The sequence below is a fragment of the Podarcis muralis genome, chromosome 6 (genome assembly GCF_964188315.1).
Source record: "Podarcis muralis chromosome 6, rPodMur119.hap1.1, whole genome shotgun sequence".
Lineage (NCBI taxonomy): Eukaryota > Metazoa > Chordata > Lepidosauria > Squamata > Lacertidae > Podarcis > Podarcis muralis.
In genome coordinates, this window is record NC_135660.1 from 41,540,928 (window position 1) to 41,556,274 (window position 15,347).

Sequence of the window (15,347 nt, forward strand, 5' to 3'; positions counted from 1 at the left end):
AATGGATGGGCATTGCCATTCAAATGTGTGCGTGCACCACATCATGTGATCGGTTATGCGGGGCGGGGCTTACTCCCCCCCCAATACTTTATTCAATTTGGCACCCCTGTTCACGTGGGAAAAGACAACCCTGCTTTGAAGCAAGGAATGGCCGGACACAGACTCCCCACGTGCCTTGCCCGTCCCAGTGAGCTGGGTCCCCAGCACAGGCAGACCGAGAGGGGAGGTCCTCGGCGGTGCCTTTGGCTAAGGCTACCCCATCTATCTCGAGGGCATCCCGGAGGGGCGGGGCCAAAGCACAACTGACGGCGAGGCGTCTTTCAAGCATGTGCAGAGTACCTTTTCCCAACCACTAAGTAAGCCAGGCACATTTCTTCGCGTCAGGCCTGAGTCACACAGCAGCGCTTTTCCTTTACTGGGGGGGGGGGGGGGTATGCACTCTCTGTCTGCTTCTGCCCCGCTTCCCCGACTCAGGGCGGGGGCGGATCCGACATTGAACTGCGCCTCCTAATCCCCCGCTCGCCCCCCGGGATAAAAAAGGGGAACAAAACCGCGGCTCCCCCGCCCTCCCGGGCGCCGCGGGGGAGGCAGGGCGGGCCGTCAATCTCGCCCTTTGTCCGGGCCCCCCCTCGGCCCGCCTTTTGTCCCCCAATCCAATAAGCGCCGCTTCTCGGCCCCTTCCAGGCGCTTCCTTTCAGAGCCGGCCCGGCCGCCACAATGGGCCTCTCCGCGCCGCGCGCGGCCCCATTCAGCCCCTTGGCACCCTCTCCTCGCCCGGGACAAGGGGATTACAGCGGCCGGCTGGCCACCTATTAAAGGCCCGAGGGAAGGAGGCACCTCCGGCCGCGGGCAGGTACCCGGCCGCGCAGCCCGCCGTCTCGCCGCGCCTCCAGAGCGGCATCCAAATGATAGGAGAGCCGAGGCCACAGGGAGGCGGAGGGGGACCTTGGGCGGCCCTTCCAACGCCCGTCGACCTTCTCCCTTCAGGAACCGGGAGCCTGCGGGCCACGGAGGTTGCAGGACTCCAACTCCCATCGTGCTCGGAGTTGTAGTCCAGCCGCGACTGGAAGCCGCATGCTCCGCAGCCCTCGCGGCCTTCGAGCTACTTGAAGCAGCTCCGGGTCCTGACAGGGCGGGTTTCCTTTGGGCTTGCCTGCCCTCCGGAGGAACTGACTCCGGATTAAGTTAGTCCGGATTACACTCTCCCCCACTTTTCGTGCCTCCAGGTTGCTGGAGGCGGCATGAATCTACCTCGGCTGGTGGGTTAGGATGAATAACTGTCCCGCAGTTAGAAGCTGCGTGGATCTGAGGTGGACTCTGTTGCACCGCAGGGGGAAACGGGTGCCGTCGAAGGAAGAGAGGAGGAAGGAGGGAGAAGCTTCAGAGACAGCCGTCTGTGATGGCAAAGCGGCTCTGTGGCTTCGACTTTTCCTGCAACACTTGCGCATTTTAGGTGCGCAGCGTGGTTTGTTTAGAACCTGCGCAACCGGAGAGGAGCTCTACCTGGAAGGGACGCTTATGCCAGAGGAGGAACCCAGACCTCGCACACGCGCTCCCTCGCTCGCCTGTCTCTCCCGCCCCGCCAGCGCAAAGCCTGCGATGGATATTGCACCTGGTTTATTGGATCCTTTAACTTCCTTGCAGCGGTGGCTACATATATACACTTTTAAGATACAACAACAACAACAGAAAGGGGTGGCTCGCGGCGGCCTCCACCCCGGCTTTGGCTTTGTACAAGCGAAGCTGCTTTCTGGCAGAGCCTGGCCTCCCCCCGTTCCCGTCCCTGCTCGGCCTTGGCGCGGAGTCTCCCGCCGCGCCCCTTTCCCCAGGAGAGCTTTGGCTGCGGGCAGCTCCGCCGGGAGTGAGGGAAGAGAGTCTAAATGGGAAGAGTGTCCAGCAGAGCCAGTGCCGCCGCGTGCAGACGTGGCGATCGAGGCCGCTTAGCACCGTGGACTGCAGCACGGCTGGCAAGGTGCTGAGGGTGGAGGATGGAGCCGCATCCTGTGCTAGCGCGGCGCACCTTCTTGCGTGGTCGGGTCTCCCCGTCGGAGGAAGCGCCGCTTCTCCGGCTGCCCGCCTACCTCGCCAGGCCCCAGCCAGCGACCGGGGACTGGGCTCGTGGCTCTGAACCGCGCTCGCTGCTCGATCTCTCCGTCGGCCGGGGCTACCAAGCTCGGATGCCCTGACTACAGGAAGGCCCCGCGGGACCCTGGTGCAGGGGCTGCGCGCCGCCCGCGAAGCCGCCCATGTTCATGTAGGGCCCCGCAGGCGGCGGCACCGACGGGCCCCCGCTGTTGGCCGCCGGGTAGCTGCAGCCGTAGCCGGCCCCGTAAGCAGCCGCGGGGGAACCGCCGTAGGCGTAGTTGGGGAAGCCATTATAGGGATAGGCGGCGGCGGCGTTGTAGGGCGCGCTGTAGGCCTGCGAGCCGCCCAGGCAGGGCTTGCCGTCCCTCACCAGCACGGGCACGGCCACCCTGCGCGGCGGAGGCGGAGGCTGCTGCGACGGCGGAGGCATCCCCGCCGTCGGGCCGCCCAGGTCCAGGGCCTTGTCCTGCCGCTGCCGCTTGCACTTGTAGCGTCGGTTCTGGAACCAGATCTTCACCTGCGTGGACGTGAGCTTGAGGCTGCTGGCCAGCAACTCGCGCTCGGGGGCCGACAGGTAGCGCTGCTGCTGGAAGCGCCTCTCCAGCTCGAAGACCTGCGCTTGCGAGAAGAGCACCCGAGGCTTCCTCCGGCCGCGAGCCTTGGGCCGCTCCGACGACTCCTCCGTGGGCTCCTTCCCTGCAGAAGACGGGGAACAACAGAGAGAGATGCTCCAGTCAAGAACCGGGGAGCTGCGGGCTGCGGGACCGGTACAACACATTGACACCCCCCCCCCCTTTATCACCTTGCTGAAGCCTCTCATTTACGCATTTATCAAGCCAGATGAATACATTATTTAAAGGGAGAGGAGAGCACACGCTGCGCGGCACCTGGAAGGGCCGACATCTGTTTTCGTTTTCTTTTTTAATGCACCGAATGCCAGGTCGCAACATAATTCCGTCGGTGTCTTACAGGGCACTCCTAGGCAGGTTAACCCAGAAGTAAGTCCCGCTCTGTTCAATGGGGCTTACGCCCAGGTTAAGGCTGCGTATCACCGCAGCCTTAAAGGGCATAAAGACACAGCTGCAACAACCACCCCAAAACTCTTCTCCCGCAAAATAAGCTTGCAGCAGAAAAGCGCGCCTGTAGTTCTATAGGCGGAGCAAATTAGAAACACGGTTTGCAAAGTATTAGTAATAGTATTAATATTAATATTATTATATAGAAAGTTGAGTCTTCCGCAATGGAATATGGCCGCTGCTTCCCGGCCTTGCAAACGAAGGAGCCAGCGCCGCCTGGCATTCTGCAGGAGCTCAGCCAACTCGAGAAAAACTTGAGGGAGCGAAGTGTGTGTGTGTTTTCCCCCTGTGCCACCAGGACTGCTTACGGCAGCCGGAAGGAAGCAAGGACTGGGAAATGGATTTATGCCCACTTAGGAAGCAGACGGCAGTCTTTATGCCCCCCAAGATCCCGCAGTGCGAACACGATCTCCTCCCTTGCAGGCAGGGAGGGAGGCCAGGCCAGGCCCGTTACTGACTTTGCTTGCCGCGCCTCGGACAAAACCTTGGCGCAAAGGACCCTCAACTCGATCCCCTCGCGCTTTGACCTCCCCTCGACCCACTCCACTCCGCTCCACCTCACCCCGGGTGCTTTCCTAGAAGGGGCTTGGAGCCAGCGGCACCATCATTCCACCAAGGCGGCTCTCCTTGCCGCCAGACCACCAAGGCTGTTTTGGGAGGTGGATGGCTCGGCGTGGCCAAACGCCTCGTCCCCTTTCTGCCTAAGTCTCCGGCTGAACCGAGCACGCTTTCTTGTAAGCCAGGTCCACAGAACCTGCTCTCAAGTAAGGGGCATTAGGATGCACTCCGAGGCAAACTTGCATTGGGGAAGCGGGACCAACTGAGCTCTTACATCCGAGTCGAACAGAGCTGCAGTGTGACCACCCAATCCGGTGCATTTTACCCAACGGCAAGTCCCGTTGTGTTCAGGGAGGCTTACGCTCAGAGACATGACAGCAGCCTAAGCACGTTTACTCGGAAGTAAGTCCTTCAAAGTTCCAAGGGACTTAGCCTCTTATTCTCTGTGAGTTGGAGCCACAGATATTTTGCAGCGGAGGGAAGAGGCGTCCGCCTAAGCGACTTGGGTTTGGAGGTGCCCAAGCAGTTCTGAGCAGCGCTGAACCGTTGCCGACGTGCTCCTAGAGACGCGGATGTCGCGTGTCCCACTTTCAGCATCTCACCTGGCTGGAGAAACGGTGGTTCCAAGCCACACACGCGCAACCAAGCTGCGATCCAGAAGGGGAAACTTTCGGAATTAGTTATCGTGGCAATGTGAGAGATTGGGAATCGCTCAATCCGAGAGGGACTTGGGCGCCCGCCTGGCCCTACGACTCCCCAATAAAGCCTCCCTCTTGGGGTCCCGGTCCCGCTCTCGCTGGTACTCACCGGCTCCGGAATCCAGCGCCGGTTCTCCCTCTCCCGCCAGCGCCTTGGGCTCGCAGGTGCCCCGCAGCACCGCCTGCACGTAGCTCCCTGGAGAAAGCCCCCCATCCGCGGCGCTCTTCCCCGTCGCCGCCATGGAGCTGAGGAAGGGCAGCTTCTCGTCGTCTTCGTCGTCGTCCTCCCCGTCGGAGAAGCTGCGGCACCCCAGCAGGCAGGAGGCGGCGGCGACCGGGAAGGGCGACTCGAGGGAGCCCCCGAGACTCTGCTGCTCCAGTTTCAGAATATCCTTGACGGAGAAGGGGGTGGAGGTGGCGGGGCTGGGGAGCATCATTGGGAGGGGGTGACGGGTGCGTGGGAAAGAGGGGAGCGAGCCGGCTTGGGTGCAGGAGCGCCGCGCCCTGCCAGCCAAGCCCGGCTAAGGGGCGTCCATGCGAAGGGAAGGCTGCCGCTCCGCCTTTGCAGTCGCAGCCTCTGCGCCGACCAGCTGCAGCCTCTGGACTCGGAGCCGCCTCTGCGGCCAGGGCGGGCGCGTCACGGCGAGGAGGGGCCGGGCTGGGGCGCGGGCTGCGCCCCCATTGGAAGGCGGGGGAGCCTTGAGCCGGCCCCCTAAGTGACACACACACAGAGAGACCCTGACGGAAAGAGAAATCTGCAGGCTGGGCTGCACAGGGAGGCTACGCGGGGCGCCCACGCCGTCGGGTCACACAGGTTGGCGCACAGCCGTCGGGGCGAGAGGAGGCGGAGAAAAATCCGCGCTACGGGGGAGTCCGAACCGAGGTAGCCCACAACCCCTCCCCATGGCTAGACAACCCCCCCACCCCTCCGCCTTTCCCTGGACAACAGCGCTGCCGCTGCTTTCCCTTCCTGTGGTTCCGGAATCCGGATCTACCTCCATCTCGTCCCTTGGGGACTTACCACTCGCGGTTTTTCTTTTTTTTAAACTTCGGAGGAACTGGGGGGAAAAAGGAACACCCTGGGGAAAGGGCCCAAGAGGAAACTCGCCTTTCTTGGGGCAAATGGGACCAAGGAAACGCGGGAAGGTGTGTGTGTGTGTGCGCGCGCGCGTGGGGTGAGCTGTCCTGTCGCGGGGCGCAGTAAATATAGGGACAGGGCCCTATCTTGGACAGGGTAATCTGTCCAATTTAACATTCAACATCCGCTTGGCAATTGGCCTGTGGAGGGAGCACCAAGTCTCTTCCGGCGGTCACCTGCCCACGAGGAGACGCAGGTCTTTTGCATACCTTTGGCAAGACAAACCCTAGGACGCAGCTGCTTGCCATTACCAATGTGAGCGTAGGACGAGATATGCATGAGTTTAGTAGTAGTAGAAGTAGTAGTAGTAGTAGTAATAATAGGTAGCAATAATAGTAGTAATAGGTAGCAGTAATATCCAGAGGCGAGTATTATTGCAATGTGTGGTTATGGCCACCACCTTAGATGGCTTGTATAACATGGATATAAAACAGTCTGCCAGAGCGGCATTTCGAAGCTAAGCTCGTGATCTTACGTACTGGGATATTATTATTATTATTATTATTATTATTATTATTATTATTATTATTATTATTATTATTATTATTATTTCTTGCTCCTATTATGTGTCTGTGGTTAGTTAAAAGGGCTCTTGAGTTTCGTTTTTTCCTCCTGCATCTTAATTTTCTTTATTTCTTCTTCTTATAGTGACTCCCCCGGGGACTCTCGCGAAGAAAAGGTGTGCGTTTTTGTTGGGCTCCGGCGAGCGCTTCTGTCTGTCTTTCAGGGAACCCAAAAGAAGGTAGACCACTCTGGCTCTTCCGGGCAGCTCTCTTAAAATAAAAGCGATCGAAAGGGTTTCGTGATTAGTGTCAATGACCGTTTCTGAAATTCGTGCGAAGCTCCTTCACTGTCCCTAAGCGCCGGTCCCTCCGTCCTCTCTGGGGAATAGTAACAGGGGTGGCAAAGGGCAGCTTTGGGAGGCTCTGCCGGAGAGCCCGGTAAGGGGGGTGGGTTGTTCCCAGGCTCTGTTCTCCCCCCACAAACAAACATAAGAAGCCAGCAAGTCCCTGCTCCTGATTTATTGGGGGGCGGGGCGGGGACTGCAGAGCACTGTACGTAGTGCGGTAACCCAGTGGAAGTTCCCTTTCCACTCAAGAACAGATTAAAGAAGGCTTTTATCTTTTATTGGGGGGCTCTTGGGCAAGGGGTCCCCCTGGGCTCGGATAAGCTACGAGGTTTCAATCCGAGAGAGTTAATGTTCCCATTGAAACCAACGGATTTTTATGTGCCCTCTTGTTATCAGGCGGTGGTCGCTTAGTCAATGCAACCATCGATGTAAGCATTTATATTCGGTGTCTGTGCAATATAAACGGAAGACACTCTTTCTATTGTACGAGGTTTGCGACTGCCTCGGTTTTTGCCAGCCTGTCAGAAATTTTGTTATGAGGCAAGGAGGCTTCACAGCCCCTCCATTTGCGTGTTTTGATGGAACCCAAGAAACGCTGAAGATCCTCCTTAGTTTAGCGACTGAAAGAATTAGAGATGAAGGTGTGGAACAGATTTTTCAAGGCTAAAAATAAAAATGGAACGTTGACTAAACAATTCCTCTAAAGAGATTTGATGCAAATAAGTAACGATAAGCTTGCAGTGCGATTAGTTCACGGTGAAATTAGTTTACTGCAAGGTTGCATGATATTCTATTATTTCTTCATTATAAGCGTTTATTGCAAAACTTGTAGATATTACCATCCGAAAAGGAAAAACTTTAGCATTTTCGTGTCCTCGGACTGCAATTCTGCACACACTCGACGGGGAATGTCTTAATCTAACTGAACTAAATGGCGTTTACTTCTGAGTAGACGAACTAACCAGGAGACACGGGCACAGCAATCTGCACCTACCTTTTATCCGCAGCGCATTGTGGAAGCCAACGCGATCAACTCTCCAGCCAGATATTTCCTGACAATTTAGATTCGCTGCTTGGGCGGCAGCCCGAAGAATACTTAAAGTTCAGCTGAACAACAGCGCTATTTCCTTTTCAGTAAACAGGCCTAGGATCGGCTGAAAATCTACAGCAGCAGATTGAGTGAGAAAACAGCCTAGTTCCCGTGGACCTTAAATAAAGCCCTTTTAACTGGTTGCAACAAAAGCAAAAGCACCCCGTGGACCTTAAATACGAGAATACTTTCATTGTGGCCAAAAACTTTTTGGGACTTGGATCTTCACCACAGAGACGCTGAGACGCCCAAGAAGCGGGTCACCTAAGCCGATAGCGGTGCGTGTGTGTGTGTGTGTGTGTGTATACAAAAATAAATAAATGCTGTGGGTTTTTTTTTATTAACCTACAGGCACACAACAAAAGACTTGACAATGCAAAACAGCAGATGTGTCAAAACAAGCACAGGGAATACCGTACATCGTTGGCATGTAGCCTTCGGAGGGAGGCCTGGTCGTCAATGCGGCCCGCGGGCCGGAGAAGGTTAGCCGTCTCTGGGCATCAGGACTTGGTCAAATGAATACACTATCCAGCCAGCTTGACTGTGCCTGGTGATGAATAGTCATTTGGAGATCGATGGTGTAAAATGATTTTACGCTATCAATTGACACCTCATTCAGAGCATCCAATTAACTTCTGAAGCCAACTGAACACTTCCGAGATGGTCCACAGCGTCAAATTAGCTAATTAATTTCGATTATTGCAGCTTTATGCCGGGATCAACATTTGAAGCGTCGTCGTCAGTATGTGGAGATCCTTGAGGTTTTCCGCAGCATTTTCGTGAGGATTTAAACGCTCTCCCTGGTTTGAGGATGTTCCTCTTTTTTTACTCTCTGGATTGGGTCCGTTTGTTCTCTTGAGCGGAGACTGACCCGTCTGGCTCAAGCCAAAAGCAGCGGGGCATTGTTGGCAGACGACAGAAGGCATCGCCTTAGAAGGCGGCGCAGATCAAGGATCCATAGCGGGCACGGCTAATGTTGTTTGGCCCCCGAAGAGCGTTGCCCGAGTTAATACGGGCTGGCACGCGGCAGTCATCTGTATTCTGGATAGGACCGTGACCCACTTACCACTGCTTCTTGCTTGATCTTCTGGTCTCCCTTTCCAAAAAATCTAAGCTCAACTCCCCGAGACAATCTCTCCCCGCCCCCGCGCCTTTCTCTGCGTTGAGCCTATATATACTTATCCACTTAGGAAACCACTTTGTGCATCTAAGGAAGTGGGTTCTGGCCCAAGGAGATTTAGACTTCAATAAATGTGTTAGCCTTTAATCCGGTGCCGCGAGTTTCTTTGTTGTTTCTCTTTCATTGGAGTATATCCATCCAGATAGCATCTCCTGGAGAGACCTAAAATGTGCACTTTATCCTCGCGGTTTGGCCTCTCCTGGTTCCGTCCTCGGCCAAGACTAACCTACTCCAGCCCAGATCCCGCTGGTTTTACTCCCGGCAGCCTTCCTCCTGCTTGCTGAGGGAGACCGTCTTGCTCAGGGCTGCCTGGTCCTCATCTGCCGGGGTCTGGGGACAGGGGGGAGGAAGGCGTCCAAGCCAAGCAGCCCGCCATGGGATGGGGAAACAAGGTCTGGCCAGTGGGTCTTTCCCAACCGAACGCAGGACCCCGTTATGGTGGGCTTGTTGTCTCTGACTGCACCCCCCCCCCACACACAGTTGGAGGAAAGGTTTCTTGAGCTGTTGCTGGAACAGCTGGATTGTCCAGCTCCGCATTGCCTTTGGAGAGCAACGACGGCAACAACAAAACAACCGCCCTGGCCCGGCAAACGTCCTTTGTAACCGCGCCGTCGACCGCAGCGAGGAGACGTGCAGAGGAGATATTTTGAAAGTACTCGTAAAATTAATAACGCGTCTTCCTCGCCTGGGAGAATCTGGAGACGGGGGCGGGGGGTTCGTGGAAGCTTGGATGGTTTCCGTCGAGGACTGCAGAGAGTAAGCCCAGGCCGCAGAAAGGACAGCACCCTGCTCGGGTGGTTTGGGCTGGAGTTTGCTCAGCTGCGTCCAGCCCTTTCTCTCCAAGGCTCCTTGCGCCCCCGGGCCCCCTTTCCTTCTCCTCCGCTTACCTTTGTCCTCGGCACCTCCAGGCTCTTTCCAAACCAAGGCTTGGCTGTAACCACTCCCTTCAACTTTGAGAAGAGCTGCTTCTTCTTCCTGGCAAAGTTTCTCTTTCCACAGGCCCGGGGAGCTATCCTGGCCCTTCAGATGGTGTTCTTTGCGCGCTAGGCCCTGCGCTGGGCTCCTCCTGCTGTTTAGTGCAGGTCTGGATAAATGTTTTGAAGGGATAAATGAGCGGGAAACAAGGCGAACACCTCGGGCTTTTTGCGAAAACTCTCTCACACAAAGCAGATATTGAAAGAATACAGAGCTCTGATCACGCGCGCCTGGTATTTGTTGAACAGGTAAGTCCCTTGTGCACATCTCTCACCTATGCTAGGAACTAACTAAGGTAGCTTTTTGCAAGCTGCCCTCTCCCAGCGTCAGTCTCGCGTCTGCAAAATGGGGACAATAATATCAGTAAGGATCAATGCATGTTAAAGAGCTAGGGAGTAAGAGCCACGGAAGCGTACTTCAATGATAAAGCGCAATCACTTTCATGTAGTAAACATGCGTAGGATCACGCTTTAAAAGTGCTGTGTAAATGTTGCTGTTATTATTTGCACTGACTTGAACGGCCAGCGTAATATCTTCCCTTCTGTTTTGCGCCCGATCATACTTGAAGGAAGTCCGGAAGGAAGCCGAGGTTTGCATTTGGACTCATAACATCGACTCCCTTGTAGGCCCGCTTAGGACACTAGCATTAGAAATTTAATGCTGTTTCGAAATTCTGAACATTTTTGGAGAGTCAGAGGACATTAACGTTCGCATTTTGAGTTGCAGGAAAACATATATATGAGATTCTAATAATTATATTTTATTTTTAAATAAAAAGAAACTGAATCCCACCGGATATCTCTGACCTTCTTGCGCACATCGGTTGCATCTTTTCAAATACAGCTGCTTGACTCTCACTGGTTTGAATGGCACCAAACTGCGCACGAGACTCTCTGTTTTGTTCGTCAGGACTTGGAGAGTTTGTTGTTGGATCCCATCTATGCGTGTCGCCGACATTTTCCCACCTCGGATCTCAAACCTTTAAACAGTACTACTTTTAAAAATTCTTCAAAAACAAAAACAAAACCCTACCATTTTGCGGAACTCTTGAGGCTGGACGGAGAGAGGTATGGGAGAAGCCACGCTCCCCTCCTCTTGTCTCCAAGCCTCCCTCTTTGCGCGCCTGCTCGCGCTGGGTGTGGGTCGGATTTTTTTTTGGGGGGGGGGGGACACACGGAGGGCGCTGCTCTTAATGGTTATTGTCTCGAGCCCATTAGCTTTTTTTCGCTGCCCGCTCCTGGTTTGAGCGCTGCCTCGTTGTCCCAGCCGCGCTGCGCACTGTTTAGACAAGGGATTAAGGTAATGGATGGAGCCGGAGTCCGCCCAAGCGAGGGGGATGTCGGCTGGAGCCGCGGCCGGAGCAGGAAGCCCTGTCGCCGCAGAAGGGATCCCCCACCCTCGTGGCCTCTAATGGCTCCATCAGCCCCGCAGGCCGGGGAGAAGACCCGGCAGAGCCGACACGTCCGGCTGCTAATGGCCCCGAAACAAACAAGCAAATAAACAAACAACATCCAAGTCGCCCCATTTTAGCGAGCTCGGCGCCTTTGATCAGCTTTGGGAAGCTTCCGCGGGTCTGTAAACGTGGAAGCCAGGAACGCGAGACTAGGCATCTCTCTAGGTGGCCTTAGAAAAGCCAGGATTCTTTCGGCCCTCCCCGTCTAACAATCTGGGGAGAACAGCCGATCTTGGAGGGCTGCACAGAGGGTCGCCCCGATTTCTCTCCAGCAGACGGCAAGGTAGATCTTAAGCAGGGGTTCTTGGAAGCCAAAAGTTCCCTTGAAACTGAGGGCGTTTTTTCGACTGGTCATATGTTTCCATTATATAATGTATACATATATGTTATATTTCTGTTTAGATGTGCCAACGTGTGTTGAGCAGACCTCTCCCCTAAGAAGAGGCACCCCTTTATTCGTTGACACTCAGGAGGCAGCGCCTTTTTAAAAATAGCGCTTGCCTCCTGCAGTTTTATGGTAATAATACATTAAAACAAACACGACGTTGACCGATTATTCCGAGGCATCTTTTTAGTTCATCAAAACATTTTCAGTGGATTAATTTGCCGGACTACCGTTGCAGCCCTGGAGGTACTTAATTAAAAATAACTGCTACCCATTCACAAAAATCTTCAGCGAGAATTCGAACTTCCCTCCTAATTGGAAGGGCGGGGAAATTAATTCTGTGCCTGCAATCCTATGTTATGCTTTCTCGAAAGAAAGTCCCACGGTGTTCGGTATTGACTCGAGTCTCGCCCTGGGTCAGTATGCGTGGGATTGCTGTCTAAGGCGCGCAAACTGTGAGTAACGCAGGGTCGGGAAAAGTTGTTCAGGTGACTTAGCCCTGTCAAGTCATCTGAATTCTGAAATGTGCGCCCTTTGGAAGACTGAGCGCCCCCTGCCCCCCAACAATCCCGGGACCTCTGCGCCCACAGCCCCACATATCTAATGCAGCCACGCGCACCTTCAGAGACCGCACCATCTTCCAGCTCCTTCCCCCTTCCAAATCTGGTCCACGAATCTTATTAGTTTTATTTTTATTATTTTATTGGTTAGTATTTCCGCCACTGACATTCATTGCAAACCCCCTTCAGACATGGTATGGAAAGGCGGAAGTAATTAATAAACTAAGGCACAGAAATCGTCAGAGCGATACAATCCGCGCGATCCAGAAGAGAGAAAACTAAGCGCTTTCGTGTCCTACTGATTCAAAAGCGACAGTTTAAGGAGGTTTAAAGATTGCCCATTGAAAACAATGAGACTTCACCATGCTTGACACCGATTAGATCGGGTCGCTGTTTTATCAGGACCCTTTGACTTTTTATAACCCGAACCTAAACTCTTTATCTGGGGAGGAACAACTCCTCACTAGGTGTTTGCTTCAGATATCTAAGCAGGAATGCTAAAACGTTGCAGTGATTGTATCCCACAGCAAAATGTGATTTCCCATGCAAGCAAATAGGTACGGGAAGATTTGGTGGTTTGGAAGCAACTAGATTCGTATGGGAAAAGGACACCCATCTCTTTCTCCTTCGCTCTCGGACGGTGTGCGTACACGTGTGGATGTTGTTCACGCAAGCTAGAAGGCAAAAGAGAACCATTTTTGAATTACATCTATCTGTATTTTCGGGACAGCGGTTGCCTAATGGGCTTTAGCTTCTCGATTTCGCAGCTGGCATTGTTCACCTTGGAACCCAGAGCAGAGCTGGTTCCTTTGGTTAGTTTTAAAAAAGCGACTAGGGCAGCACTTCCTTTGGCGAATTTCGTTTGGCTTAGTCTGCTCTCTCCTCGCATTACGTGAGGTCCGAGCAATTGCTAGCGGGCATCCCTGGAGCAGTTAAGGCAGGCGACGCGGATTGAAACACAGGCGTAGCCCCCGGTTGATACTGGCTTAACTGTTCTCCACTAAAATTCACTCAGCGGGTTGGCAAGACATTGGCCAAAGGGAAGAGTTTTGAATTTCCATTGATTTCAGTGGGGAAATTAAGCAGATACTTAAAAGCTTTTGCCCCTGAAAGCGGGAACGACGCGCGTTTACTCAAAAGTAGGTTGTAGACAGTCAATTTATTTATTTATATTTTATATACCGCTTACCATTACAAATAAATCTAGAAGCGGTTTACGAAGGCAGAAATAAAAGCACATCGAAACATTTAAACCATTTCATTTTTAATAACAATAACAATAACAATAACAATAACAATAACAATAACAGCAACAGCAGGCATGAAACAAAACCAACATTAAATAAACCACGGGTTGCGTGGCTGCGTGGAAAGTAGCGACTAAAACATAATCGTTAGATAAGACAAGGTTACAAAACAAGGACCCTGTTATACCGAGGGAGAATAATCCGGCTATTCAACAACAACAACGTATACCAACATTAGCAGAGGGCTGTAGAATCAGAGAGGAGGTGTTTAATGGACTTCGGAAGCACCCAGCGGTTTCCCCGTCGAGGAGCGTGGGGGCGCTCCAGAGAGCAGGGGCCACCACCAACAAGGCGCGCTTCCACCTGTTGTTGCCTGAGGGCATTCCACAACTCATAGAATCATAGCATCATAGAACTGCAGAGTTGGAAGGGACCCCCAGGATCATCTAGTCCAACCCTCTGCAATGCAGGAATCTCAAGTAAAAGCATCCATGGCAGATGGCCACCCAACCTGTATTCAAAAACCTCCAAAGAAGAAGTCTATGACAGGCATAGGCAAACTTGGCCCTCCAGATGTTTTGGAACTACAACTCCCATGATCCCTAGCTAACAGGACCAGTGGTCAGGGATAGTGGGTATTGTAGTCGCAAAACATGTGGAGGGCCGAGTTTGCCCATGCCTGGTCTACCACCTCACCGGACCTTCAGTTCAGAGGGGTTTACTCCTAGGTAAACGTGCACAAGATGGCACCCTTAAAGCGCAGAAGTGGCTTGGCAGCCTTGGAGTCCAGCAACGTCTGGAGAGTCACAACTCTCATCACCTCTGACCATGGACCAGGCCGGATTGAAGCCCTTTGCTTTGGGCTGGATCGTGTCCCCACGGCCTGAAGCAAGTGAGCCCCATTGGATTTTAATGCATTGCACTTCCGTGGCCACAGCCGTCGGGGCATTGTCTCTCCCCGAGGAGATAAATTGGAGCGTCCCCTCCCTTCCCGTGCCCCCTCTTTTCCCCCATCCCGTCCAGTGGGTCTAAGGACCTCGCCTGGAGCGGGCGGCGGCGCTGGCTCTCCCTCCCTCCCATCCCGGCTCCATATTTACACAGCGCCTGCCCTTGTGTAAACTCGGCCCGGGCCGTGGTTATTCTCAGGCCGGTCTGTTTGTCGTTGCCTGTCAGCAGCGCCCGATGAGAAAGTGCCCTTCCCGGCGCTCCGCCCGCGCTGATTTATGTGGGAACCTCACGAGGGAATGTGGACGGAGAGTCCGGGCGGACGCGCCCACGGGGGGCAGCAGCAGCAGCAGCAGCTGCGAAGCCCAGGGAGGCCCTCGGGTGGGCGCCTTCGCTGCCAGGCAGTCCAGCCACCTCCGCAGAGGACACTGGTCATGTGGACCGACCGCAGGATCTCGAGGGGGACAGACAGTGTGGCATAGTAGTTAGAGCATTGGACTATGACCTGGGAGAGTGACCTGGGACTGGGTGACCTTGGGCCAATCACCATCCTTTAGGCTAACCTGCCTCACAGGTTGTGAGGATGAAATGGGGTGGAGGAGAACCAGGTAGAACCACCTTGAGATCTTTGGAAGAGAAAGGTGGGGTGTAACACTAATAAATAAAAATATATGCCCTTAAAACACATTCCCCACCTGCAACGAATTCTGAGCTGTAGTTTACCCCTCACAGAGTTACAATCCCAGCAGCCTTTAACAAACTACAATGCCCAGAATTCTTTGAGACAGAGCAGATCGCAAGGCACACACCAGCTGATTCCCCCAACACCTTCCTGCCACTACTTCCTACCTCACATCACCTGCAGCCTCACTCTGTCCTAGTTATTGCAGAAGAGGAAAACGTAGTTTCCCCCAACTGGTACCTTTTACAGTGAAATCTGATTCCTCCCAACACGGAGCTAGAAACCTGATTTCCCAAACCAGCCCACTTATTACAGTACAGTGGTACCTCAGGTTAAGTACTTAATTTCGTTCTGGAGGTCCGTTCTTAACCTGAAGCTGTTCTTAACCTGAAGCACCACTTTAGTTAATGGGGCCTCCTGCTGTT

General features: G+C 53.9%; 1 protein-coding gene and 1 long non-coding RNA gene across 2 annotated transcripts; one reads left to right on the forward strand and one right to left on the reverse strand.

Moving 5' to 3' along the window:
• Positions 1–1,600: 1,600 nt before the first annotated feature.
• On the reverse strand, positions 1,601–5,001 carry NKX2-3 (NK2 homeobox 3). Its single transcript, XM_028730602.2, has 2 exons — positions 4,527–5,001; positions 1,601–2,781 (listed from the first exon to the last, which is right to left on the reverse strand). The coding sequence occupies exons 1-2, from the start codon at positions 4,852–4,854 to the stop codon at positions 2,165–2,167; spliced, it is 945 nt and encodes a 314-aa protein (XP_028586435.2). The 5' UTR covers positions 4,855–5,001; the 3' UTR covers positions 1,601–2,164.
• Positions 5,002–5,476: 475 nt separating this feature from the next.
• On the forward strand, positions 5,477–10,441 carry LOC144327986 (uncharacterized). Its single transcript, XR_013393179.1, has 2 exons — positions 5,477–6,297; positions 7,238–10,441. It is a non-coding gene; the product is annotated as an uncharacterized LOC144327986 (long non-coding RNA).
• The last annotated feature ends 4,906 nt before the right edge of the window (positions 10,442–15,347 follow it).

Coding starts and splice junctions, on each gene's coding strand:
- NKX2-3 (XM_028730602.2), bottom strand. CDS start 4,854: ATGATGCTCCCCAGCCCCGCCACCTCCACCCCCTTCTCCGTCAAGGAT. Junction 2,782..4,526: donor GGCGCTGGATTCCGGAGCCG/GTGAGTACCAGC, acceptor CGTCTTCTGCAG/GGAAGGAGCCCACGGAGGAG.